Genomic DNA, 26195 nt, shown 5'->3' with positions numbered 1-26195 from the left:
GTTTTCTTAAGCTTATTATTTTGAATTCTTTTTCTGGCATTTCATATATTTCCTTATGATTGGGATCTGTTACTGGAGAATGATTATGTTTGTTTGGAGATGTCATGTTTCCTTTATTTTCATGTTTGATATGTCTCTGTTGATTTCTTTGCATCTGGGAATAGTCACCGCTTCCAATTATATGGAGTAGAGGTTTTATAGGAAAATACTTCCATAGATGAGTCATAAGTTTTCGGTTGGGTGGGGTACATTGACTTTGGTTCCAGGTGGATGCATTAGTGTAGTCTCATGCAGTTTCTTTAGTTGTAATGCATGCTAGTGATATTTGTAACTATCCCAGTTATAGACTTTAAGAATTTGTGGTAATGGTAGCATGGCTTTGCCAGGGATGGGTTTACCAGGATTTTTCTCAGGCTAAGGGCACATATGTGTGCACAGTGTGTCACCTACCTTGTGGTCTGGCTTCCTGGGCTGTTACTCTGCCTGGGACCATGGGTATGTAGTTGCTTTGCTGGCTCAGGGGCATATTCACCAAGTGCAAACTCAGCAGGCTGTAACTCAGGCCCTGGGCAAGAACATAGGGCAATTGGACAGGCCCAAGGGAGTGGGCCTGCTGAATTCTCAAGCCCATGGCATGGGCAAGTAGCTGCTCTTTGACCTGGGAGTATGTCAGCTGTTGGTGGCTTGGCAGCCTCTCCCCATCAAGGTGCAGCTCCACCCTATGTGGGTCTGCCAAAATATTTTTTCCCCCAGAAGTGTAGGTGGCAGGGGTCAGTTTTGCTGCTGTGCAGAGCCAATCCTGGGCTCAGACTCTAAGCAGCCAGAGTCTTGGCATTACAACTACGTGGATGGGCCTGCCGAAGTAAAGAGGAGTCCCAGGACTGCAGAAGTACCATGGTTACTGGTCCTCAGAGCAGGGCATAGTCCAGAGGTGGCTCAGGGATCAAGATAGCACTGTCCTGCAGGAGCCTGGCTCCTAGGATGAGGATAATAGATGGGGAGTGCTTATCTTGTGCTCTTAATTTGGAGCAGTGCACCTGCCTGAATTCCTGGACTCAGGGTTTATGAGGACTATGGGATTTTCCTGTAGTAAGGATTGCAGGTGTTTGCCATGCCAGTGGGGTCTGGTAGGGTTCTTCAGCTTACCTTTTCCCCTGCAAAGGGAAGTCCCTCCTGACTCCTGGCCAGTCTGGGTAGGCGAAACAGGGCTACAGAAGCAGAGTGTCTCCACACTGCCCTTCTGGACTTCCTAGCACCAAAGGAACCTCTGTACTTATCTGCTACACTCCAGCGCTCTTCCTTTGACATTACAGTAGAAGCCTAGCTGTTTGTTACCTTGGTCCTTTCTTGTCAGGGGGACCAGTGTCAGGCATCTTTAGTCAGCCTTCTTGCTCCCAATTTCTTTTCATATTGTCTCCTAAAATTCAAGAGTTACCACTGCTTGTATTATTTTTTTTAGAGGAAATAAAAATTTGGTGTATAAAATTGTGGTTCAATATGTAAACTATTATAATATTTATATATAAGGATGCTTTAAACAAAAGGAGCCTATAGTAGAATTTTAATGGCCCAAAGAAATTTGAACAGTTAAAATTTAATTTAATAGGCCAGGAATTTATTTTCTATAACTCAGTTATTCTTGTTTGTTTTAGGAACCAATAAATTATTCTACAGTTTATATCTCTTGTAAATTATTTGTGTTTTTCAACAAACCATAATGAGATGTGGGTATCTCCTATATTACCTACCTTTCATTTGGAAGAAAGGCTATGTGGAATGAATGTTGAATTTCTCAGTGTTTTTATTATCTTAATAGTATTATAATCCTTGAATGAGAGAAAAGTAAAAGAATAATTTGTAAGTTAAAATGCAAATGGTTAGTTGGTTTGCAGTTCATTATTTCTTGCTAGTGGCCAGTTCCGAAAATAATGAGGTGACTGTAAAATAATGAGACTGATTAACTGAAACAAAGTAGTAAGTCTGATTTTAGTCAAACTTAGTAGTAGGCCTCAATTAAAACCAAGAAAATATGAATGAAATGGAAAGTATTAAGACATTTTCGAATTCTGTAGAAAGGTAGGTACAATGTGATACAATTAGAAAACAGAAGAAAGAAAATGATCAAATGAATGCCTTGATGAAATGTTTGTGTAATGTAGAAATTAAAAATATGTAGATGGCTTACTGTCAGATCATTTATTTAGTCCATTTGTAGAATATCCCAAGTGTGTGAATTGCTTTTATGTCTTTATACTCAGGGTTAAGGAAGCTATTTTCCGCTACTCTTAGAATTAGCTTTCTCTTTGTGTAGTCAACTATTGATCCTAGATTTTCTCCTTTTATTTAGTCAGATAATGTTTTTGTAGACTTAGTTTCCCAGGCTTCATGTGAAAGCATATAATTCATGTCAGTAAACTATGCTTTTCTGTGTACAACTTTCAAAATTCTGAAGTCCTATCCCTGACTTCTTGGCTATGTTTTTTCTCATTTGTGAATTTGTATTAATAATAGTACTAGATTAAAATATAGAGAAGCTATGAAATTGAATTTATAAAAATGATTTAGGAACATTTTATAAAATTCAAAGACCTATGGAAATATTGCATAAAAGTAATTTATATATAGTTTATCATAATTGCTCAGAATCTTTTCCAGAAAACAAATTCTCCTGTTTTGTGATTCATGTATTTGTTTGAGACAGACTCTCACTTTGTTGCCCTTTTGGAGTGCCGTGGCGTCATAGCTCACAGCAGCCTCAAACTCTTAGGCTCAAGTGATTCTCTTGCCTCAGTCTCCCAAGTAGCTGGACTATAAGCGACGGCCACAACACCTGGCTATTTTTAGAGATGGGGTCTTGCTCTTGCTCAGGCTGATCTCGAACCTGTGAGCTCAGGCAATCCACCTTCCTCGGCCTCCCAGAGTGCTAGGATTACAGGTGTGAGCCACTGTACTCAGCCCATATTTATTTTCTATATACAAGGTTATCACTCTTTTTTTCATACTACCCATGCACATACATTTATATCCTAGAAGACCAGTGGGATTGGTTGATATACTTGGAATCACATATAAATAATAATGAGGTGACTATTAGTTTATTTTGAATGTACATATTTATATTCCTTGTTATTTAGCATTTAATAAAATTTTATACCTGCTTTTCTTATCATCATCACTTTCGGGTTTTAAAAAGTAAAGTTTGAAAAGTGAATTACTATAAATTTTAGATTTCAGTAACATTTAAAAAATATACTAGAATATACCATCTAATTGAATAATTTGTAATAATTAAAGAAGGACATAAGAATGAGATAGCTTCTTGAAGAGAAATAGCACCAATGAAACTTAATGCTTTTCCTCAAGGTCATTATATGTCTTGGCTTATGGCAAAAGTTCAGATCTGAACCCAGACAGCTTGTCTTGAATTAACCTGAAAGACCCTGGTTTCATTTGGGAACTATTTGAGGATGTTAGTTATGTGTTTTTCCCCTGGTCTGGGTGTAGGATAAGTCCGGGTATATATGTACATGAAACTAATTGCATTTCTGACACAACGTGAAATGGATGTAAACACCTTAGCTGACCCTGGACCCACACTGGTTTCTTGTTAACTTTGGACTAGAAATTGAGTCTAAGCCAAATCTCCATGACTGCTCCAAATTCATTTTGCATTGAATTCAGACCAATTTCTATAGTTTTCCTAGAATTAATGGGCTTCATTAAGTGATTTGTGCTTATTTAATAAATTTCTCAAAAAGGCTTTTTTCCTTACCAGTTTAGGTATTTTTAGCCTCCTTCCATGTCACTTTTTAATAAATATGAAGATGTGAAAACTTACTTTAGGTATCTTAGGAAAGGATGCTCTTATTAGGTATTTTTTTTTTTTCTTATTAGGTATTGAATCTTACATAGAATCAAAATGACCTCAGTAGGTTAGTAGAATTTTATTTATTATAAGTTTGATCTTACAAAATTAGAAGAGATACGAACTATTAATATCTTTGTATATCTTTGCTTATAGGAAGATACCATATTCCTAATATTATATGGTAGGTAGAATTTATGAAAAAAAAAATGCATGAAAATTTTGAGGTATTCAATTACTAATCATTTGACAATAATATTCCCCTAGAATCCTATATCTGGATTCTGGCAGGAAATAGATGCCACACTCAAAGGGACTTAGAGAACCTTTAATGTAAGGAACTTTTTATAGATGTGGGCAGAGTTAAGAGAACCAGTAAGAACCATGAGTCCTGGAAGGAAAGAAAGAAAGGCTGTCGGCAGAACCTGGAGAGAGGCATAGCTGTGAGAGAAAATCCAAGAGACAGAAGCTCTGACTACCACCAAAGCTGTAGTGCCCGGGAAAAAGCAGGGAAAATCATTACCCCATCTTCTCCTTCCTCAAGACTTCTCATTCTCTGTTGCTGCCACCTATTGAGCAAATATAATCAGAAATCAAAAGCAAGGGGGCCAAAATAGAGCAGGCTATAGAAATAAGTCTTTCAGAATGAGGAGGAATGGGCCAGGTGCAGTGGCTCCCACCTATAATCCTACCACTCCGGGAGGCCCAGGTGGGTAGATTGCTTGAACTCAGGAGTTGGAGACCAGACTGAGCAAGAGTGAGACCCTGTCTCTCCTAAAAATAGGGGAAAAAAAACCTAGCCGTACTTGGTGGCACATGCCTGTAGCACCAGCTATTTGGAAGGCTGAGGCAAGAGGATTGCTCAAGCTCAGGAGTTGGAGGTTGCTGGATCTAGGATGATACCACAGCACTCTACCCAGAGCAAAGGAGTAAGACTCGGTCTCAAGAAAACAAACAAACAAAAGAATATTTTTTTTCCCTAAAGTGAGACTATTCTGCACAGTTCCTGAGTGTGAGAGCTTGAGTGTCATTCATTTTTATTGGATTGTTCATTCTTAATATGCGTTGAGCAGACCTAGTCAATATATATTTCTCTTATAAATTAGAATTTGAGGTGTTAATTTTCAAGTCATGCATCTTTATTGATATTCCACATAATTGCATTTTAATTTTTTCTACCTCCTCTCCAGATTACAATTCCTAGACCTTCCGTGGCATCTACACAGTCGACTTCAGGAAGCTTTCACTGTGGTCAGCTGCCAGAGAAGAAAGATCTTCAGCCTGTGGAGCCCACTGTGGAACTTTACTCTCCAAGGGAGAATTTCTCTGGCTTGGTTGGAACAGAGGGTGAACCACCTAGTGGAGGAAGCAGAACAGATCTGGGGCTTCAGATAGATAACATTGTTCATGACATATTACCCAATATTAAAGAAAGTGACAAATCTCAAGACCTGGGAGCAAAAGATCTTCCTGACTATAACAGACTGGTTGGAAGAGAGTTTGAGAATCTCCCTGGGGAAAATGAAGAAAAAAGCATCCTTCTAGGATCAGATAATGAAGATGAGAAGTTAAGTAAAAGGCAGCATTGTGTTGACATCTCTCTCCCAGGAGATTTGGTAACTACGAAAAAGGATCACTCAGCTGCTACTGAACCTCTTGGTGTGACAAAAACACAGACTTTTAGTGTGGTGCCAAATCAAGACAAAAATCATGAGATAATGAAGCTTTTGGCAGTTGGAAATTCAGAAATTTCTCCAAGAGTCATTGACCCACATGTTGAAGGACCGATAGGCCAGGTGGTAGCAATGCAAAAAAGTAAACTATCTAAGGATGATGACGTCAAGAGTGAAGACTTGCCAGGTCATCAAGGAGACCTCTCTACTCTTTTATACCAAGGTGGTAAGAGAGATAAAATTGCCCTTAGAAATGGAGAGCTATTTCATTGTGTTTCAGAGAATGAACATGGACCCCCAACTCGGAAGGATGTGGTTAGGTCATCCTTTGTAACTAGACACAGCCGAATCCCTGTGTTAGCACAGGAGATAGACTCAACCTTTGAATCACCCTCTACAGTCTCTGCAAAAGAAAAGCTCCTCCAAAAGAAAGCTTATCAGCCAGACATAGTCAAGCTTCTACTGGAAAAAAGGCAATTTAAATCTTTCCTTGGTGATCTCTCAAGTGCCTCTGATAAATTGCTAGAGGAAAAACTAGGTACTGTTTCAATTCCCTTTTCTGAGGAGGAAGTCTTTACTCCCTTTTCAAGACTGACAGTAGATTCTCACCTGAATAGGTCAGCTGAAGATAGTTTTCTGTCACCCGTTACCTCCCAGTCCAGAAAGAGCAAAATTCCAAGGCCAGTTTCATGGGTCAACACAGATCAAGTCAATAGCTCAGCTTCATCTCAGTTCTTGCCTCGGCCACCACCAGGAAAGCCACCCACAAGGCCTGGAGTAGAAGCCAGGTAATGGTATATGTTCTCCTATGTTAAGTATGTAACATTATTTCTATATCTGCTTTTTTGTTATTTGTCAAGGATATAATTTCCTTGTTGCCTGCTTCTTAGTGTCCATTTTTTCCCCTGACTTTCCCAGGCCTTATATAATAGCATAGTACAGTGGAAGTGGTCAGGTGAAGTCTTTATTTTCCCCAATTTGTTGTGGCAAAATACATATAACATAAAATTTACAATCCTGGGCTGTGTCTGTGGCTCAAGGAGTAGGGCACCAGCCCTATATACCAGAGGTGGTGGGTTCAAACCCAGCCCTGGGCAAAAACTGCAAAAAAAAAAAAAAAATTACAATCTTAATCATTTTTAAGTGTACAGTTTAGTGATATTTAATATTAAGTACATTCACATTGTTGCACAACCTTCACTACCATCTGTCTTCATAACTCTCTTCATCTTTTAAAATTGAAACTATATATGCATTATACATTAAATCTCCATTTCCTCCTTTTCCCCAGCCCCTGGCAACCATTAATCTGCTTTCTGTCTGTATATTTTTGACTACTCTGAGTACCTCATATAAGTATATAAGTAAAATCATACAGTATTTGTCATTTTGTGACTGGCTTATTTTACTTCATCCAAGGTTCATCCATGTTCTAGCATGTGTCAGATTTCCTTCCTTTTAAGATTGAGTCGTAAGGAGGGATTTACTTCTGTCATTTTGGTATTTGTTTTCTGCAAGCTTTATAGCTTTTTGCCCCACATTTCCTATGTCACTGTCTTCTTTTGTATTTATTAGACTTTTTATAGTGTACCATTTAAATTTCTTATTTCCTTTCATGTATATTCTGTGCGATTTTCTTTGTGGTTACTGTGGGAATTACATTTAATATCCTAAAATTATAATACTATAATTTGGATTTATACCAGCATAACTTCAATATCATGCAGAAAATTGTCCTTTAATTTTCTGTCCCCACTCCTTTCATTTGTTGATGTCACAAAATTACATCTTCATATCTTGTATGTCCAAAACCACAAACTAATAATTTTAAAAATTCATTATTCTTTTAAATGAAGAGAAAACAAAATGTGGAAGTTATAAGTCAAAATTTTAATAACACTAGCTTTTAGAGTAATAATTACTTTTTTAAAAAGTGTTAGTGTCTTAAATCATTCAGAAAAAAAATGGAGATACATGAACTATTATTATAATAATACTAACTTTTATAACTGCCCATGTATTTGCCTTTATTGACATCTTTATTTCTTCACATTACTTTGAGTTCCTGTCAGGTGTCCTTTTATTTCAAGCTACAAAACTCCCTTTAGCATTTCTTGCAAGGCAGGACTGATAATAACAAAGCTTTTTATCTAAGAATGTCTTAATTTTCCCCACACTTTTGAAGGACAGATTTGCCACATACAGGATTTTTGGTTGACAGTTTTGTTTTTTTTAATTTCAGATTAATATGAGGGTACAAACGAGTAGGTTATACTGTTTGCATTTGTTAGGTAGGGTCCCTGTTGTAGTTGCGTCCTGCACCCAGGAGGTGTGCCAGATGACCTTACACTGTGCCCATTAGGTACACTGATCCCTCTCTCTTTCCCTCCCCTACTCCCCGCAATCTGAATTGAAATTTTCTCCTGTATGGGCATATATTAATTCATCTACTGGCTTCATGTTAGTATTGAGTTCATTGTATACTTGCTTTTCCATTCTTGTGATACTTTACTAAAAAGAATGTTCTTCAACTCTATCCAGGTTAATACAAAAAAATGTACAGGTGCAGTGGCTCATGCCTGTAATCCTAGAACTCTGTGAGGCCGAGACGGGTGGATTGCCTGAGCTCAGAGGTTCCAGACCACTCTGAGCAAGAGAGAGAGAGACCCAGTCTCTAAAAATAGCCTGGTATTGTGACGTGTGCCTGTAGTCCCAGCTACTTGGGAGGCTGAGGCAAGAGAATAACTTGAGCCCAAGAATTTGGTGCTATTACACCATGGAACTCTACTGAGAGCGACAAAGTGAGACTCTGTCTCTAAATAAATAAATAAATAACATAGTCATATCAAAATCATTTCTATTGGCTTGGCACCCATAGTTCAGTGGTTAGGGTGCTAGCCACATGCACTGGGGCTGGCGGGTTCAAACCTGGCCCAGGCCTGCTAAACAATGACAACAACAACAACAAATAGCTGGGTGGGCTTGGTGCCTGTAGCACAGTGCTTATGGCGCCAACCACATAGACGGAGGCTGGCGGTTTCAAACCTGGCCCAGGCCAGCTAAACAACAATGACAACTGCAACAACAAAAAAATAGCCGGGCATTGTAGTGGGCGCCTGTAGTCCCAGCTACTTGGGAGGCTGAGGCAAGAGAACCACTAAAGCCTAGGAGTTTGAGGTTGCTATGAGCTGTGATGCCACAGCACTCTACCGAGGGTGACAAAATGAGACTCTGTCCCCCACCCCCCAAAAAATTATTTCCACATTTGTTTTTTCAAGTTGTTTCAGGATAATCTGAGGGGACAAAGAATTAGGTTACAATGTTTGCATTTGTTAGGTAGAATTCCTCTTACAATTGTATCCCACTCCCAAAAGGTATGCCATACACCCCAACATTGTGCCCATTAAGTGGGAGGATACCCATTCCTCCCTCTCCCCTCCTTTTCCCACTTCCTCATTCCCCTAGTCCCTCACCTTAAACCTCTGGTGAATTTTTCATTTCAATGATTGTACTTTTCAGTTCCAAAGTTTCTTTTTGGTTTCTTAGCTCTTGATATTTCCATTTTGTTCAGATATTGTTTTCCTGACTTTCTCCACATCTTTCTTTACTTCTTTGATCATCTTTAAGACATTTATTTTAAAGTCTTTTTTTTTTTTTAAATTTTAAAGTCTTTGCCTGGTAGATCTACTATCAGGTCTTTTTCAGGTAAGCCTCTGTTGATCTAGTTGGTTTTTTTGTTTTGTTTTTTTTTCCCCCTTTGAACGGGCACTACCTTCCTGCTTTTTGTGCTTTTTGATATTTTTTTTTGCAAGTTGGATATTCAAATCTAATAATGTGGTAACTCAGAAAATCGGATTTCTCCCTTTCCCCAGGATTTGGTGTGGATTTTTGTTGTTGTTTTGATGGTTGTAGACTGTCTCTGCTAAGGACTAGCCTGAAATATAAATGTAAGATTTTCTCAGGTCTTTTCCTGAGCATGTATTTTCTGCCTATGTGTGGTGGCTTTCTTATGTCCCTTGTATATGTGGTTGCTTTTGAATCTCCTAGTCTTTAATGTCTTTTTCCCAAGACAGAAGAGAAAAATGAAGTGGGGAGAAATGGTACTATCCATTTAAATCCACTGAAAGTCACTTTAGCCAGAGGAGAATGGGCTTGCAACAATGGGAAAGGGGGAAGTAGATACTAAAAACCCTCTTTTTCTGGCCCTGTGTAATCAAAAGCAACAACAAACTGGGCACAGTGGCTTATGCCTATAATCTCAGCTACTCAGAAGGTAAGGCAAGAGGATCACTTGAGGCCAGGAGTTCAAGACAAGTCTGGGCACCACAGCAAGACCTCATCTCTGAAAAGTAAATAGCTGGGCACAGTAGCACATGCATGTGCTCCCAGCTACTAGGGAAGTAAGGCAGGAGGATTACTTGAGATGAGTTTGAGATCAGCCTAGGCAGCAACAGAGCAAGACTATAGGCAACAGAGTAAGACCATCTCTAAAAATAAAATGAAAAAAAAAAAAAATGCAAATGAGCAATCAAAGCACAGATCCCCAATAATTAAAGGACAGGATTCTTTTTGCCCACTCTGGCTCTCTCACACTGTGTACAAGCTGGTCCAGAAACAAGTGCATAGCTGCCTACCATGGGGGTGGGTGATTGGTTGCTGTTACTGTGCTAAGATCTGAAATTGACCAAAATTAATTGCAACTTACAGTCCAAGCCTTCCTTTGGAAGTTATATGCCTTCAGTAGACTCCAGATTTCTAAAATTATTTCATCAGATTCTGCTAGTGCAGTTATTGTTGTCTAGATGGGGAGACAGATTGCTGGTGGTTTCACTCTTCAATCTTCCAAGGATGTTCTCTCGTCCAGGGTAATTCTTGGCTTTCCCATTTTCTAGCAGTATGAACCTCAGTTTCTTCATCCATAAAATGGGTAAAATGGTTTCGGGAGGATGAAATAAAGCAGCATGCATCTAGGACTTAGTGCAGTGCCTAGCATCCAGGAAAGAGTCTATCTCTCTTACCCATTTTGATAATCAGTAGTTTTCTACCTTTGTCCAGTCAGAATCCCATTATGTCCCATAATGCCATTAGGATAAATGCTAGTGAATACATCACCCATAATTTAATGAGTCGACCCTGGTAGCAGTGCTGTTTATCTGATTATAATGAGTTAATAAACACACAAGAAAATCCTATAAAAGGTTTTCCTAGGTCTGATGATATATACAATCATATATACAGAGGGTGCAAAAAGGTATATATATTTTAATAAAGGAAAAAACTGTAATATTCAAGTCATATTTGACTTCTGTGATTACATGAGGTACTCAAACATGACTTGTATTCATCTTTTATTATTGGTATATATTGGGTATTACAATTTTAATACCTTTTTCCTTTCTAAAATGTACATGCATTTGGGGGGATACCCTCTGGAATAATAAAGATACTACTTTAATATTTGCAATGCAATATACTTTTCTTTTTTTGAAGACAAGATCTTGTTCTGTCACCCAGACTAGAGTGCAGTGTCCTCATAACTCACTGCAATGTCAATCTCTTAGGCTCAAGCAATTCTCTTGCCTTAGCCTCCTGAGTAGCTGTGACCACAGATGTATAACACCATGCCCAGTGAATTTTTCTCTTTTCTTTTCTTTTTTTTTTTTTTGAGACAGAGTCTTACTTTGTCACCCTCTGTAGATTGCTGTGCCGTCATAGCTTTGCTGTGCCATCATAGCTCACAGAAACCTCCAACTTTTGGGCTCAAGTGATTCTCTTGCCTCAACCTCCCAAGTAGCTGGGACTGTAGGCGCCCACCACAATGCCCGGGTATTTTTTTAGAGATGGGGTCTCTTGCTCAGGCTGGTCTTGAACCTATAAGCTCAGAGCAATCCACCTGCCTCGGTCTTCCAGAGTGCTAAATTTTTCTAATTTTTGTAGAGATGGGGATTTCACTCTTGCTCAGGCTGGTCTCAAACTTCCAAGCTCAAGCAGTCCTTAAGTGTTAGGATTATAGGCATGAGCCACAGCATCCAGTGTATAGGTATACTTTTAAATTTAAGTATTCTCATGATTATTTGACTATAGAATGTTTATATTTTGAGTAACAGAAAAATATTTGGAGGTGTTAAGTCAGTTAAGAGTGCTTTCCTTGGAGCCATTCTTAATAAAGTAGAATGGTCTTTCAGGGCTATACAGCCACGGTGTGTGGCTGTCTATGAATGCTTATCTGTAGTGGTGGCTATCATGAAAATTATGCATGGACCTTTTTTTTGCTGATTAGCTTTAATTGGTGTTTGTGTATTTAATGTCTGGTCCAAGACAACTCTTAGATAAGCATTCATAGCCAGCCACAGGTTGCAATTGGATACTCCTGCAAGTGAAATCAAAATACATTTACATGAAAATCATGCCCTGTTCTACACAGTATAACTAACAATAGGCCTCCACCTATTACAAAGATTTCTTAAGTGTATTAAGGTGAGATTGTATTTGTATAATTCATCAAGTAAGTTTAGTTTTTACTTGCCCTAGATTAGATATTCAGGTCTGAGGGTAACTAAATGTTGGATCTGAAGAGTTAACTGGAACTAGACTTCCACAGGAAGAATGGTAATGAGTTAACAGTGGTTATTTAACATATTTTTAAAAGGTAATTCCATGTACAATATTCATGCATTCTCTTTTTTTTCTACTTGGCATTTATGCTTAATGGAGATGATATATCTGTGCTTGAGCTATTTTGGAAAGCAATATAAACAAATCTTTTTTTTTTTTTGCAGTTTTTGACCAGGGCCAGGTTTGAACCCACCACCTCCGGTATATGGGGCCAGCGCCCTACTCCTTGAGCCACAGGTGCCACCCAGCAAATCTTAATTATCACTTATTATTTAGCACTTTTCTCTGTCCTCTAAAAGGAATAAGTTTGTAACCAAGCCAAGTGTGCGACATTGTACCAGACATTATAGAACTGACCAGCCCAGAACTCATGTGGGCTCTGGAACTTTCCCACTTAGGTTTTAGCACGGAGGAATTATTTTGCTCCAATCCTCAGATTTTACTGTGAGGTCCATGAGGGTGGGCTTAACCAAAATGAGTTTTTTTTTTTTTTTTTTTTTTTTTTAGTAGAGACAGAGTTTCACTTTATCCCCCTCAGTAGAGTGCCGTGGCGTCACACAGCTCACAGCAACCTCCAACTCCTGGGCCTAGGCGATTCTCTTGCCTCAGCCTCCCGAGCAGCTGGGACTACAGGCGCCCACCACAACGCCCGGCTATTTTTTTGTTGAAGTTTGGCCGGGGCCGGGTTTGAACCCACCACCTTCGGTATATGGGGCCGGCGCCCTGCTCACTGAGCCACAGGTGCCGCCCAACCAAAATGAGTTTATGTCCCTTGGCAGAGTAAATAGGTAGTAGGGAAGTAGGAGGAAAGAAAATTCAGAGAGAACATCAATAACTTGTTGACCCATGAGAGTGATTGACAATTGCCAAATCCAACATACTTTGAAAATACTTAGTTTCTATTTAGAACCATATTAATGAACAGATTATTATAAGTTTAAAAATATTGGTTTTTGTAAATTACCAAAACCCCCCCATGTTTGTTATAAAACATTTTAAATAATACAGAAATATATAAGGTAAAGCCACGTTCATCTTCCTACTCAGACATAGACACAGGATTGGAATTTTTTTTTTTTTAAACTCTTTCCACAAAGCTCTATTCCCCATGGAAAGGGTTGGAATTTTTTTTTTTTAATAAAAATGGGATCTTGGGCAGCGCCTGTGGCTCAGTGAGTAGGGCGCCGGCCCCATATACCGAGGGTGGCGGGTTCAAACCCAGCCCAGGCCGAACTGCAACAACAACAACAAAAAAAATAGCCGGGCATTGTGGCGGGCGCCTGTAGTCCCAGCTGCTCGGGAGGCTGAGGCAAGAGAATCACGTAAGCCCAAGAGCTGGAGGTTGCTGTGAGCCGTGTGACGCCACGGCACTCTACCGAGGGCAGTAAAGTCAAGTCTCTACCAAAAAAAAAAAAAATGGGATCTTATAATATTCTTTTAAATTTAATAATCTCAGTCTTTTTATATTGGTATATATACACTTATCTGCCTCTTTCTCCCTCTCCTTTGGCTTTATTAAAATTTCAAAATATTAGTATTTAGGAGGGAACAAATGTTTTAGGTTATATCACTTTTGTAATGCTTGCATCTCAGCAATAGGTTTACCCATCACCCAAATGGTGTTCATTATAACCATTAGGTAGGTTTTTGCCCTTCCACTCTTTCTTCTTCCCCTAGATTGATTTCTATTGAGTTTTACTTCCTTTGTGCTCATTGGTTAGTTCCAATTTAATAGTGAGTACTTGTGTTTGTTTTTCCATTCTTGAGGTATTTCACTTAGGAGAATGGTCTCCAGTTCCAACTTATTGCAAAAGTTATTAATTCATCTTTTTTTATGGTTGAGTACTACTCCATGGTATACACATACCACATTTTCTTAATCTACTTATAAATATTTTTATTTTTATTATTTTTTTCTTTTTTCCACTTATAAATTGATGGGGACTTGGGTTGATTCCACATCTTTGCAATTGTGAATTGTGCTACACTAAACATTTGAGTACATGTGTCTTTTTGATGAAAAGTGTTCTTTTCCTTTGGGTAGATACTCAATAGTGGGGATTGCTGTATCAAATGATAGGTCTACTTTTAGTTCTTTGAAAAATCTCCATACTGTTTTCCATAGAATTATACTAATTTACAGTTCTACCAACAGTGTGTAAGCATTCCTTTTGCTCTAAATTCATACCAGTATCTTATATTTGGACTCTATAGTAAAAGCTATTTTAACTGGCATAAGGTGATATCTCACTGTGGTTTTAATTTGCATTTCCTTGATGATCAATGACTAAGCATTTTTCCTATGTTTATTGGCCATTTGTCTTTCTTCTTTTGAGAAGCTTCTATTCATATCTTTTGCCTACTTTTTAATAGGGTTCTTTGTTTTTTCTTGGTGATTTGCTTGAGTTCTTTGTAAATTCTGGATATTAGCCCTTTATCAGATGTGTACCTTGTGAATATTTTCCCCCATTCTGTAGGGTATCTGTTTGCTGTGTTGTTTCCTTAGCTGTGTAGATGCTTTTTAGTTTAATCAAATGGCATTTATTAATTTTGTTGTTGTCATGATTGTCATTGGGGTCTTAGTCATAAATTCTTTGCATAGGCCCATATCTAGAAGCATTTTTCCTACATTTTCCTCTAGAATTATTATGGTTTTAGGCCTTAGATTAAGTCTTTTATTCATTTTGAATTAATTTTTGTGAGTGGTAAGAGGTAGGGATCCTGTTTCCTTCTTCTGTATGTGGCTATTCAGTTTTCCCAGCACCAGTTTTTGAAACTGTCTACGTACAGCCAGCTGATCTTCGACAACAATATATTTACATGTTGAGGAAAGGAAGCCCTATTCAATAAATTGTGCTGGGAAAAGTAGATAGGAGCACAGGAGTTTGAGGCTGCAGTGACCTGTGATCATGCGACTATATGCCAGCCTGGATGACAGAGAGAGACCCTGTCTCTCCCACATGCAGAAAAATAAAACAGAACCCCTACCTCTCACCACTAACTCCTTTGAAAAAAATGCAATGTAATACTTTGTGATTCCCTACAAATCTTGGGGTCTACCAAAAGAAAAAAGTTATTTGCCCCAGGCTAGAGTACCAAAGCATTAGCCTAGCTTATAGCAACCTCAGATTCCAGGGTTCAAATGATCCTCCTGTCTTAGCCTCTCTAGTAGCTGGCTATACAAGCGCCTGCCACAATAGCCAGCTAATTTTTCTATTTTTAGTAGAGGCAGAGTCTCAGTCTTGCTCAGTCTGGGCGCAAACTCTTAAGCTCAAACAGTCCTCCTGCCTTGGCCAGAGTGCTAGGATTTCAGGCGTGAGCCACCGTGCCCAGCCAGAAAAAAAAAATTATTGATGATATAGATACATTATAAATTATGAAACCATTTCCCTATTAATGGACATTTATTTGCATTTTTGCTTTTATTTTATTTATTTTTTAATTTTTTAAGAGACAGAGTCTCTCTAGGTGTTGAATCATATATAGAAAAAAAAAAAAGAGAGTGAGACAGGGTCTCTGTTATCCAGGCTGGTGTACAGGCATGAGCCAACCACACCACCACCACACTCAGCCCATTTTTGCTTTTTTAAACAGTGCTGCAGAGAATAACCTTGTATGTAGATTTTTCAGGCATCTTTGCCCACATTTCTTTTCTTTTTTTATTTTTTTTTTGGGGGGGGGGCAGAGTCTTATTATGTCACCCTTGGTAGAGTGCCATGGTGTCACAGCTCACAGCAACCTCAAACTCTTGGGCGTTAAGTGATTCTCTTGCCTCAGCCTCCTATGCTTTTTTTTAAATTTTATTTCAGCTTCATATGATGGTACAAACAACTAGGTTACAATATTTGCATTTGTTGGGTAGCGTCCCTCTTTTTTTTTTTTTGTAGAGACAGAGTCTCACTGTTTCGCCCCCGGTAGAGTACCGTGGTGTCACACGGCTCACAGCAACCTCTAACTCTTGGGCTTACGCAATTCTCTTGCCTCAGCCTCCCAAGCAGCTGGACTACAGGCGCCCGCCACAACGCCCAGCTATTTTTTGGTTGCAGTTCAGCCCGGGCCAGGCTTAGACCTGCCACCCTCAGTATATGGGGCCGGCGCCCTACCAACTGAGCCACAGGCACCGCCCCAGTAGCGTCCCTCTTGTAGTTGTGTCCCACACCCAAAAGGTGTGCCATATACCCTTACAGTGTGTTAAAAAAGTGGAAGCAAGCCAGTCCCCTCTTTTCTCCTCCCCCCTCCACCCTTCCCACCACTTGAATTTAATTTTTCTCTTATGTGGCCGTGTGTTAGATCTTCTACTGGCTTCACATTAGTATTTTGCCCACATTTCTAAATGATAGATGCCTAACAGTAAAATTGTTAGGGTTTGTATATTTGAAATTTTTTTTTTTTTGTAGAGACAGAGTCTCACTTTATTGCCCTCAGTAGAGTGCCGATATTCAAAGTGCCCTCCCCAAAAGTATGTTTTGATAATTTATCCTCATATCAATAGTATATGAGCTTTCTTCTCCACATTCTTACCAGCAATTGACAATATCACTTAAAAAAATTTTTTTGAGTCAATCTGACCAGTAGATAATCTCATTGTTTTAGTTTATATTTGATTATTCATGAGACAAGTCTTTCATATATATTTTTATTGCTGGCAATAATCTTGTCAGACATTCTAGGGTTACTTTTTTTAATTATTAACACCCTTTTCTGAAAAATATGTTGAAGATATTTTATCCTAGTCTGTTTTTGAATTTTAAATTGGATTATGGTGCCTTTTGCTTGATAGAAAAGTTCATGGAACCAGTTTTTTTTTTATGAACTGTATTTTATCTCATCTTTAGGAAGGTCCCTCCAACCTAAAAAATTTTTTTAAAGGTAGTTTCTTCTGATATCTTTATAGTTTTGTGTTTTATATGTTGATTTTTTTAATCCATCTAAATTTTATTATTATATACAGTGACCCTTTTTTCAAAGTAGTGATATCTCAGTACTTACTTCCCATAGAAACATGGATATCTTTTTTTTTTTTTTGAGATAGAGTCTCAAGCTATCACCCTGGGTAGAGTGTTGTGGCATCACAGCTCACAGCAACCTCCAACTCTTGGACTTAAGTGATTCTCTTGCCTCAGCCTCCCAAGTAGCTGGGACTACAGGTGCCCACCACGCCTGGCTATTTTTTGGTTGTAGTTCTCATTGTTGTCTTCGTGGGCCCGGCTGGATTCGAACTCACCAGGTCTGGTTGTATGTGGTTGGCGCCCTAGCTGCTGACCTATAGGCGCTGAGCCAAAACATGGAGATCTTTCTGGAGTCATTTGTATGTTCCTTTGTTATACACTTTTAAGTACCATGGTTTTATTATTTAAAGGGCCCTAAGGCCCCTTACTACATTACCACTAAAGTGCTATTTAGAGTGCTTTATAGTTTATAAAACAATTATATATACCATTTTATTTGAATCTTAGGCCAAACGAGAAGGACATTTATGGTAGAGAAGATATTGATATTCATATGAATACTGTCTAGATTTAGAATTTTGAGGCCTAAGGTCAGTCGCCAATAAGGTAGGCAGTCAGTGCCCACGCCTACCTCTCCTGAATCCCAGGCCATTGACAGAGGCAGAAACTGAGGTCCAGAGAGTGAGGTTAGAGTATATTTTAATCTGTAGTTCCTGCTCGTTGGTGAGTATAGTGGGAAGATTTATCATTGTGGGATTTAAAGTTTGCAGAATCCTGCCCTAGCAGGCTTACACAGTGTGGTTCACACTCTCATGTACTAACAAGCTAGAGACAATTCATTAAGTTAATACTAAAATTGGTAGACCAAGCATGCCACAAGAGGAAGGCAACTAGCATCGTTTTAGTGCTTCTGCATGGCAAATACTCCTCTAAAATACTTGGGTTCCTGCACTTGGTCTACTCAGTGGCCCTGTGATATAGGTGGTATTCCTTTTGAAAGCTGGGAGAGGTTGAATAACTTGCTCAGGTGTCATATAACTAAGTATGTGAAAGAATAACTCTGTATCCTGTTACTGTATTTTTAGATTTCAGCACATATCATACACATTATGATTTGAGACATGACTTTTAGGCATGCTTGACATATGAATTAAAATGAAAACATGTCTTCTCTGTTCTTTTAAGGTTACGCAGATATAAAGTCCTAGGGAGTAGTAACTCTGACTCTGACCTTTTTTCCCGCCTGGCCCAAATTCTTCAAAACGGATCTCAGAAACCCCGGAGCACTACTCAGTGCAAGAGTCCAGGATCGCCTCACATTCCAAAAACACCACCCAAGAGTCCAGTTGTCCCTCGCAGGAGTCCCAGTGCCTCTCCTCGAAGTTCATCATTGCCTCGCACATCTAGTTCCTCACCATCTCGGTCTGGACGGCCCCACCATGACCAGAGGAGTTCATCCCCACATCTGGGGAGAAGCAAGTCACCTCCCAGCCACTCAGGATCTTCCTCCTCCAGGAGGTCCTGCCAACAAGAGCATTGCAAACCCAGCAAGAATGGCCAGAAAGGATCCAGCAGCCTCCACCACCATTCAGCCAGCACTAAAACTCCCCCAGGGAAGAGTAAGCCAGCCAGTAAACTCAGCAGATAGGAGCCGGGCTGCAACTCTATGAAAGGTGTGAGATCTTCCTCTTAAACCTGATGCATGTCTGTCCCCGTACTGTCTATTCAAAAAATCAGTGTTGATCTTCTCTTGCAAAAGAAAGTAACATGATCAGTTATTTCTAAGAAGGCATAAATGTATGATAAGGAATTACCTATGGCAAGCAGCAGGCAGATCAGGAATTAATGCCTTTGCATAGGAAGGGACAATACAGCAAAATCCAAGCAGGAGAAAACTCATTAAATGAGTTCTCATTTTTTAGCTGCAGTTAGGATAGGAGTCAGAATGGAATTTTAAGAGGTTTTGCCTAATTTTTTAATCCTTTACTCAAAGATTATATTGCAAAAGTGAAATTTCTTGTTTGATATTTTCATTCAAAACTTCCAACCCTGGAGAGTCATTGCTCAGATATTAGATTATATAAGAAGTCTGTTGCCAGGGAGCCAGTACTCATATATATTTGGTTTGTTTATTTATTCAGTGTATGGAGAATTCGTACCTTTACTTTGCTTCATTCCTAGTAACCTCCCGGGATTTCACATTTTTTTACAATATTATCAATTCCATTCTTTGTCTCCATTGATACTTTTTTGATTTCACATTTTTTAAAGCCATTGTTTCTTGCCTGATCCGATCCCTTTTCTTTTATCTTAAAAAATATGTTCTAATAGAGTTTTAAATCTGATTTAAATAGAATTTTAAATGTTTTTTTTTTTTTTTTTAGTTCCCTAATAATTTTGGAGGGAGCAATAGTTTTTAAACTAGTACATTTTTATTGTGAAAAATAACTGAGAAACTTACATGAACAAAAGAAAATTCTAATTAGAGCTGCTTTGGAGGCTTTAGTGTTTAGGGGGAGAGGGCCAAAATGTGGTGCAATATCCTTCATAATAGAAGAACCCTCTTCCACCCTGGTAAGTTTCCTCCTTGTAGAGGGAAAACTAACATAGTAGTCTGCTTCCTTAAGTCTTCTAGATACCAGTTATTTCTAATGTCAACCTCTAAGATGATGCTAGGGAAGGACAATGGTTTGCAATGTGACTTTAGAGATTTAGAAAAAAAAAATTAAGAAATTAGGTATGTTATTGAGGTTTATAATCCTCAAACTTTGTATTTTATACATTTGGCCAATAAGGAATGAATATTTGGGGAAATAAATTTAGCCTAAATATTTTTCTTTTAATGTTTTATTACTTCTATAATTTAGTTCTGTATTTGGGCTCTTGGCTTGATTTCCATGTAATTTTAATTTATGAAACTGTACAGAGGATCATAATTGTTTTAATCTTACTCATCTAACAGGAATTGGGCAAAATTAAGTATACCAGACTTTTTAAACAGGCTCTTTTATTCTCTCTAGGTGTTTTATGTTGTAAAGACCATATTAAGGTCAGATAATCTAATTGGTCTGCTTACTATTGAAATTTGCCTTCTAGCAAACATCTGTGCTTTCTGTTTGACCTTGTATTTGCTGCCAATATTATTGAATTGGAAAGCAAAAAATGAAAGAAATACATTTCCTCACCAAGTGAACATATTCTATGCTGCATCAAAGCTGCCCTGAAGCTGCACTGAACTTATCTTGTTCTCTTTATCTGTGTTGAGCTTTTTAAAAGAACAAACTAAAAACATAGAGGCATATAAGGTCTCTTGTAAGAAATGTAGCCTAGTATGGAATCTTAATTTCTCTTCGGTTGCAAACACTACAGAGGAATGCAATAGATAAGACGTATTTGCTGTTTATCTAAAGCAACTGTAATATTGGAAGACCTATCCTGTATTATACTGTATAATAGTTGCTATAACACTATTTGCATGTCTTCATGGTAAATTGTATACATATTTATAAATATATAGAGACATATGCTTATATAAACTCATACTTTCTCATTCTCCATTTGTAATTTTAAGATCACAGATGGCGAAATTGCTTTTCTATTGTGTGCCTCGTGTACACTTGGGCCTTGCCTGTCTTTATTTTTCTGAAAATATGTTCTTGGCATGTGACACCTCAGATTCTTCTTGCCTTCCTTGTAGGTAATGCAAGGTTTGGCAGTCTTTAACAAGCCAAGATAAGTTATTTTTCATTTTAAAATATTATGTTAGGGGAAAAAAATGACTGGGACATGCTTGTAATGCTGGTTCAGTGATTTGTCATGTTAATCACATCGTTCTGTCCTTATGGTTAGAGTGGATAACTGGGATGATAATCATGGGTCTGACATAAGTAGATTTTTTAAAATGTTTCTTTAAAAGTGTCATTCTACTTTTCTTTTTTTCACATCACTTTTTTGTAGAGGACAGTAGGGGGGATAATTAATGCATTACTTTTTCCTATTGTATTAGCTAAATTATGCTAAAAGTAGCCAGCTTTAAATCCTGACCCCTCTCATCAGGAATGTGCTACTAGTAACCACTGGAAAAGCTGATAAAGCTACAACTGTGGTATGTGTGGGATTTTATTTCTTACCAGCATTTCTGTGCTGGCATTCAAAACTGACAGTGAGGGCAGTGTGGCGACTGAATGTTTTCTCTCTCTCTCTGGTCCTGACATTTTTCTTCCAGTCTTCCCACTGTGTTACCCCCTTTTCTAAATGGCATTTACAAACTCATCAAGACCCAGAGATAAAGTCTCACTGTGTCAGTATATTTTATTTTGCCTGTAGAGGAAAGAGTTAACCAAAGATACTTTAAAAAGAAAACAGACTGATTATATCTAATGTATCAAGAGGTCCACTTAGAAGCACTATCCTATACTGAGATTTACTTTATGGTTTTTAAAAATATAGTTCATGCTTTTAGATGTTAGGTGTCACTCAAGCTAAAAATAAAAGTTGCAGCCCTGAGCAAGAACTTTTGGCACAAGGACTTTAATTTTTGTTTTAATTTAAAGTATGATACAGAGAATGAGGTTTTTTGGGGTTTTTTTTGTTGTTGTTGTTATTTTGAGGTTTTTAGTGATGGCATAATTCAGAAATTAGTGACATAGATCATCCAAGTAATTTTAAACAAATTTGGTTTTTTACCTAAGATGAGGATATGCCATTAAAGTCAAGCCAAATTATACTGAAAGTAGTATGAGGCAGAAGTTGATATTGTCTTTTCAAAATCAGGTACCTCCTGGTTTCTTCACAACAGAATGAATGGTTACCCACTCAAGCCTGCCCCTGCCCTCCCTTGTCTAGTCCTTGGAATTGCTTGGGTGGAACAGAAGATAGCAACAGCTCAATCCCTTTAGGTAGCATTCCTCTTAAATTATTTTGCCAAATCTCCTGGGTATATGGATCGGCTGAAATAATAAAATCCCACATAGTAATCTCTTCCATAGCTTAAAGGCATTTAATTATAAGTAGAATTGAACAAAAAAGGGAAAATTTAGTCATATTAAATTTAACCTTAAAAACACAGATTACAAATATCTTTGAATGTTAAGCCCTAGGCAAGCAAGTACTCTCATTCTCAACTCTGGTATGCAAGCTGGCCTTGCTAACAGTGGCATAGTTACATTTACTGTTTTTTTAAGTTGCATGTTGTGAAGTGAATGTTTTTTGTAAAAGTTGCCAAGTTAATCAAGTCTTAAATAAGTAGCAGAATGGTAATTGAGACCCACTGTAGTCATTATCCACTTTACATTATTTGCTTTCAAATACTAAAGAAATCTCAGCTGCTTACTAATTTAGTGTTCTAGATGTACAGTGTCTTTTCGTTTAGCCCCTAGCCACAATGGGAACTTTGAGGTTCTTCAGTAGTCATCAGAGATTCCTTCCAGGCCATGGATTTTTATTCTAACGTTTCTATGGTTGCATTCAATCTACAAGGGAAAAATGTACGTTGGCATATGTTTTATAAACCCAGACACAGATAGTTAAAACTGTAATTAGTTTTTCCATACCCAGTAGCTTAGAATTAAAAACAGATGCTTTTCCCCCAGTTTTTACATTCCTAATCTAACATTAGGAATTGGTGATAGGAGAAACAGGATCCAGAATTCAGAATTTAATGAGAGTTAGGGGGGAAAATGCATCTTAGTCTGGCTATTTGAAAATATATTTATTTGTAGATAGATTTAGAGTTAGCCTTGGAGATCAAAGTTTTTCATATTTTAGAAACTTTTTCCATTCCTTTATATCTATCAAAACATGCTATATGTTAGAGAACCATTTCTTCCGTATGTTCCTATGTTTTGGAATTAAGTTGTTTGCATTTACTATATTAAAATATAGTAAATGCTCATTTCTGTTTATGTGTATTTACCATAGATGTGTTGGGACTTAACCTAAGGGGAAGATACTTCAATATCTGTTATCACTGAGGAGATAGAATGGTTGATAGCCACTCTTGCACTGTTGAACTTTCTTGAGTTTTGGTTCTGTAGACAGTCTATTAGCAGAATTTCTACTCAACTGTGATTTAATACCAAAAGTATTTCAGGATTAAGGCATGTAACTTCTATGGTAGTCCTTACATGTCAATACAGTATACACGCAAGTTCAGAAAACACAGATGCATTTTTAGACCTTAGAGAAGTGAACTAAAGGTAGGTCTAGTCCTCAGATCATATGGGAGGATATATAGCACATTGAAAATCCCATGTTTTTGTCAGGATATCCTCCTTCCCTGTCCTCACCTGGCGTGAACCTGAGGTTGTGGAAGTAGAGTGGAAACTCACCGTGTCATTGGGTATTCTCAATATTTTGCCTTGCATCTGCAATTATGAGAAGTGTAAGTAAAGTAATCTCAGGATCCTTCAGACTCTGTTACCCAACATTGCTAAGGAAAACTACAAGGAAGTATATAGGGAATTCCTGTAGTTCTTAGGTAACTACATGGGATGAGGATCCCTGTCCACTTAAAGGGGAATTCAGATGCTACACACTTCAATCTCTGGCTGGACATGGAAGGATGACATTAAAGTCTTGGCCCATCAAGACATTTTCTAATTCACTTGTCATTGTTTGCTCCTACTTGAAAACTATGTAAGCTTGATGTTTAATTATTCCCCTTGCACAAAGTTGGATCACAAAAGTAATTAATGTGACAGTATCAAGATCACCTTGAAGTTCCACACAATCTCAAGACACTGAATAGCAAAGAAGTTAAATTACTCAGTAATGATTTATTTCCTTACTTTTCTGGATCCTTGGTCTTAAGGAGACATGTGAAAGAAGTGAAGCCTTTCCTTTTATTGTCAGTTTTCTGCCTCCCTTTTAACTAGAAGTAAAAATATGGGCACAGTATTTATGCTGGTGATTCTGCCTATGTCTTTCAGATACTTCTGGGTCCCTTAACCTAGAGAACAGGTTTGGATGAGGCAGATCTTTTAGCCCCTGTGACTGTATAATTTGTTGATAACCTAATTTTCCGTAACAATGGATAGGAATTTTACGTCTGTTTTTAGTAGTTTGTTATTGTTTTGTAAGTAAGTGTTCACTCAATTAAAAGAGCTGAGTAAACAAAGTTTTTATATAGACTACTCATGCTGTATGATGCTTTTTTCCTTTTTTACCATACTCTATCTGGGTATCCTTCACTCAACTACGTAAAAACAAGGCTACCAGAGCTTGAATGTGATTTATTTCAGGGAGCTACCCAGGGAGGGGAACGCTCTTAAGACTTTTTCCAAAACAATTTTCTCTTTAATCTATTCACCAGATGGGTATATTAGTCCACTAAGGTAAAAAGCCTTCAGAAATACAAAGATAAGAAGATTAAGGAAATAAAACTTGTGACTTTGTAATTGGATTGGGTATGACACCGGCTTGAGCCCCCTGCGTTCTCTCTGACACACAGTTAGTTCCTGGTCCCACTTCTGACTCCTTTTCTGAAATAGGCAGTGTATATGTCATTGGGCCATTTACTTACAAGTTCCCAACTTTTAGGTAAAAAGAGGGAGAGGGCAAACATTTACATTGGAATTAGATACAAATCTTAAAAATTATGAGCTGTGGGAGCTGTTAAATCAGATTCAGCCATAAAGCAGAATTCTCTCTTGTTGAACAAGACCAATGATTTAGAATAGATGGCTTTAATAATTTCACTTTTCTTTCCCTTTCTTCTCCCCTTCTTGCTGTCAGAGATGAGAAACTGCTGTTTAAAATACCTCCAGTGGTACTGTATTGTGTCCCTTTCCCCTCCAAGTAGCTCCCTTTGGGCGATTTTGCTCAGGCAACCAAGGACATATAAAGTATTGGGAGAGACACAGAATGCTTTTGTATAGGTCATCTGTACATAAAAGTGTAATATTTATTTAATTTTCCCATTTGTATCATATTAAAGCTTTGTACAGTGTTTTAAGTTCTGTTTTAAAATTATTTTGTATTTTATTTTTATAATCTAGTAATAAAATATTCATTCCGCATGCAAACTCTAATTGTGTGATGGTTTGGATTTCAAGTGGGAAGTATTTTTCTGATTTTAATAAAGTTATTGAATTCATCAAAGGTTACAAGATCAACTGGGAGCAGAAAGTGTTACTGTAATGGCAGTACCACATCTAGAAGTGAACTAGAAAAAGAAGTTCTGGACTGAATAGAAACTAGGTGTTCAGTGTCCCTGCAGGTGAAAGCCAGAGTTCAGAGATAGGAGATGGTTTCCCTCTAATAAAATTAAAAGTATTTAAAGCTCCTTTTCAGCCCATCATTCTGGGCTGGAGGTACTTTTTCCTTCTCTACAGGAAAGATACCCCTTGTACTGGAGGGATTCCTGCTCACCCCACCCTCTGTAATCTTTTTTTGAACCAGAGGAACTCTCAGGAGGCATTCAGGAGGGCACTGCTTCCCCATCCTGGTCTGGTTTGACCTGGAATGTTAGTGCCACTTGTTTGTCTCTGCCTGGACTCCCTTCCTGATTTCTCACTGAGGAGCAACATCCAATATGCTGTCTCTTAGGTTTTTTTTTTTTTTTCTTTAAATAAAAGAGAGGCTGGGTCTGGTGGCTCTGACCTGTAATCCTAGCACTCTGGGAGGCCAAGGTGGGTGGATTCTTTGAGCTCAGGAGTTTGAGACCAGCCTGAGCAGGAGACCCAGTCTCTACTATTAAAAAAAAATTATCTGGGCTTCGTCACTGGTGCCTGTAGTCCCAGCTCCTCAGGCAGGAGGATCGCTTGAGCCCCGAAATTTGAGGTTGTTGTGAGTTAGGCTGACCCAGTGCACTAGCCTGGGCGACTGAGTGAGACTTTCTCTCAAAATAAATAAGTAACATGAGAGATTAAGAAATAAGCTCCCAAAACCTAGTCATGAATTTGCCTCTACATCTCAACTGCAAAACAGTTGAAATATTAACTTGAAGTAAACCTATGTGTAAAGGAGTAAAGCTACAAACAGGCAGTTCTGTGTGTAGGGTAGCCTAAGGCACTTTAAGGATTGTGGTGGCTTGGGGATTATAAGAACCTCAGACCAAGAATCATGTAGTGAACATGATTGTGTTCACAATCG

At 38.2% G+C, this 26195-nt stretch overlaps 1 protein-coding gene across 3 annotated transcripts in view; it reads left to right on the top strand.

Moving 5' to 3' along the window:
* Positions 1 to 25126, top strand: part of TTBK2 (tau tubulin kinase 2) — a 143254-nt gene extending 118128 nt beyond the window's left edge. For 2 of the 3 annotated variants that reach the window (XM_053593656.1, XM_053593658.1), the window contains 2 exons: positions 5056 to 6326; positions 18288 to 25126. In XM_053593656.1, coding sequence (XP_053449631.1) covers positions 5056 to 6326; positions 18288 to 18750 — 1734 coding nt within the window. In that variant the 3' untranslated portion in view covers positions 18751 to 25126. The remainder of the gene's footprint in view (positions 1 to 5055; positions 6327 to 18287) is intronic. The other variant, XM_053593657.1, reaches the window with a different exon arrangement.
* Positions 25127 to 26195: the final 1069 nt, after the last annotated feature.

The sequence above is a fragment of the Nycticebus coucang genome, chromosome 6, assembly GCF_027406575.1.
Source record: "Nycticebus coucang isolate mNycCou1 chromosome 6, mNycCou1.pri, whole genome shotgun sequence".
In the NCBI taxonomy this organism is placed as follows: domain Eukaryota; kingdom Metazoa; phylum Chordata; class Mammalia; order Primates; family Lorisidae; genus Nycticebus; species Nycticebus coucang.
Note: the sequence above shows the minus strand (reverse complement) of the source record. Positions and strands in the feature narration are given on the sequence as shown.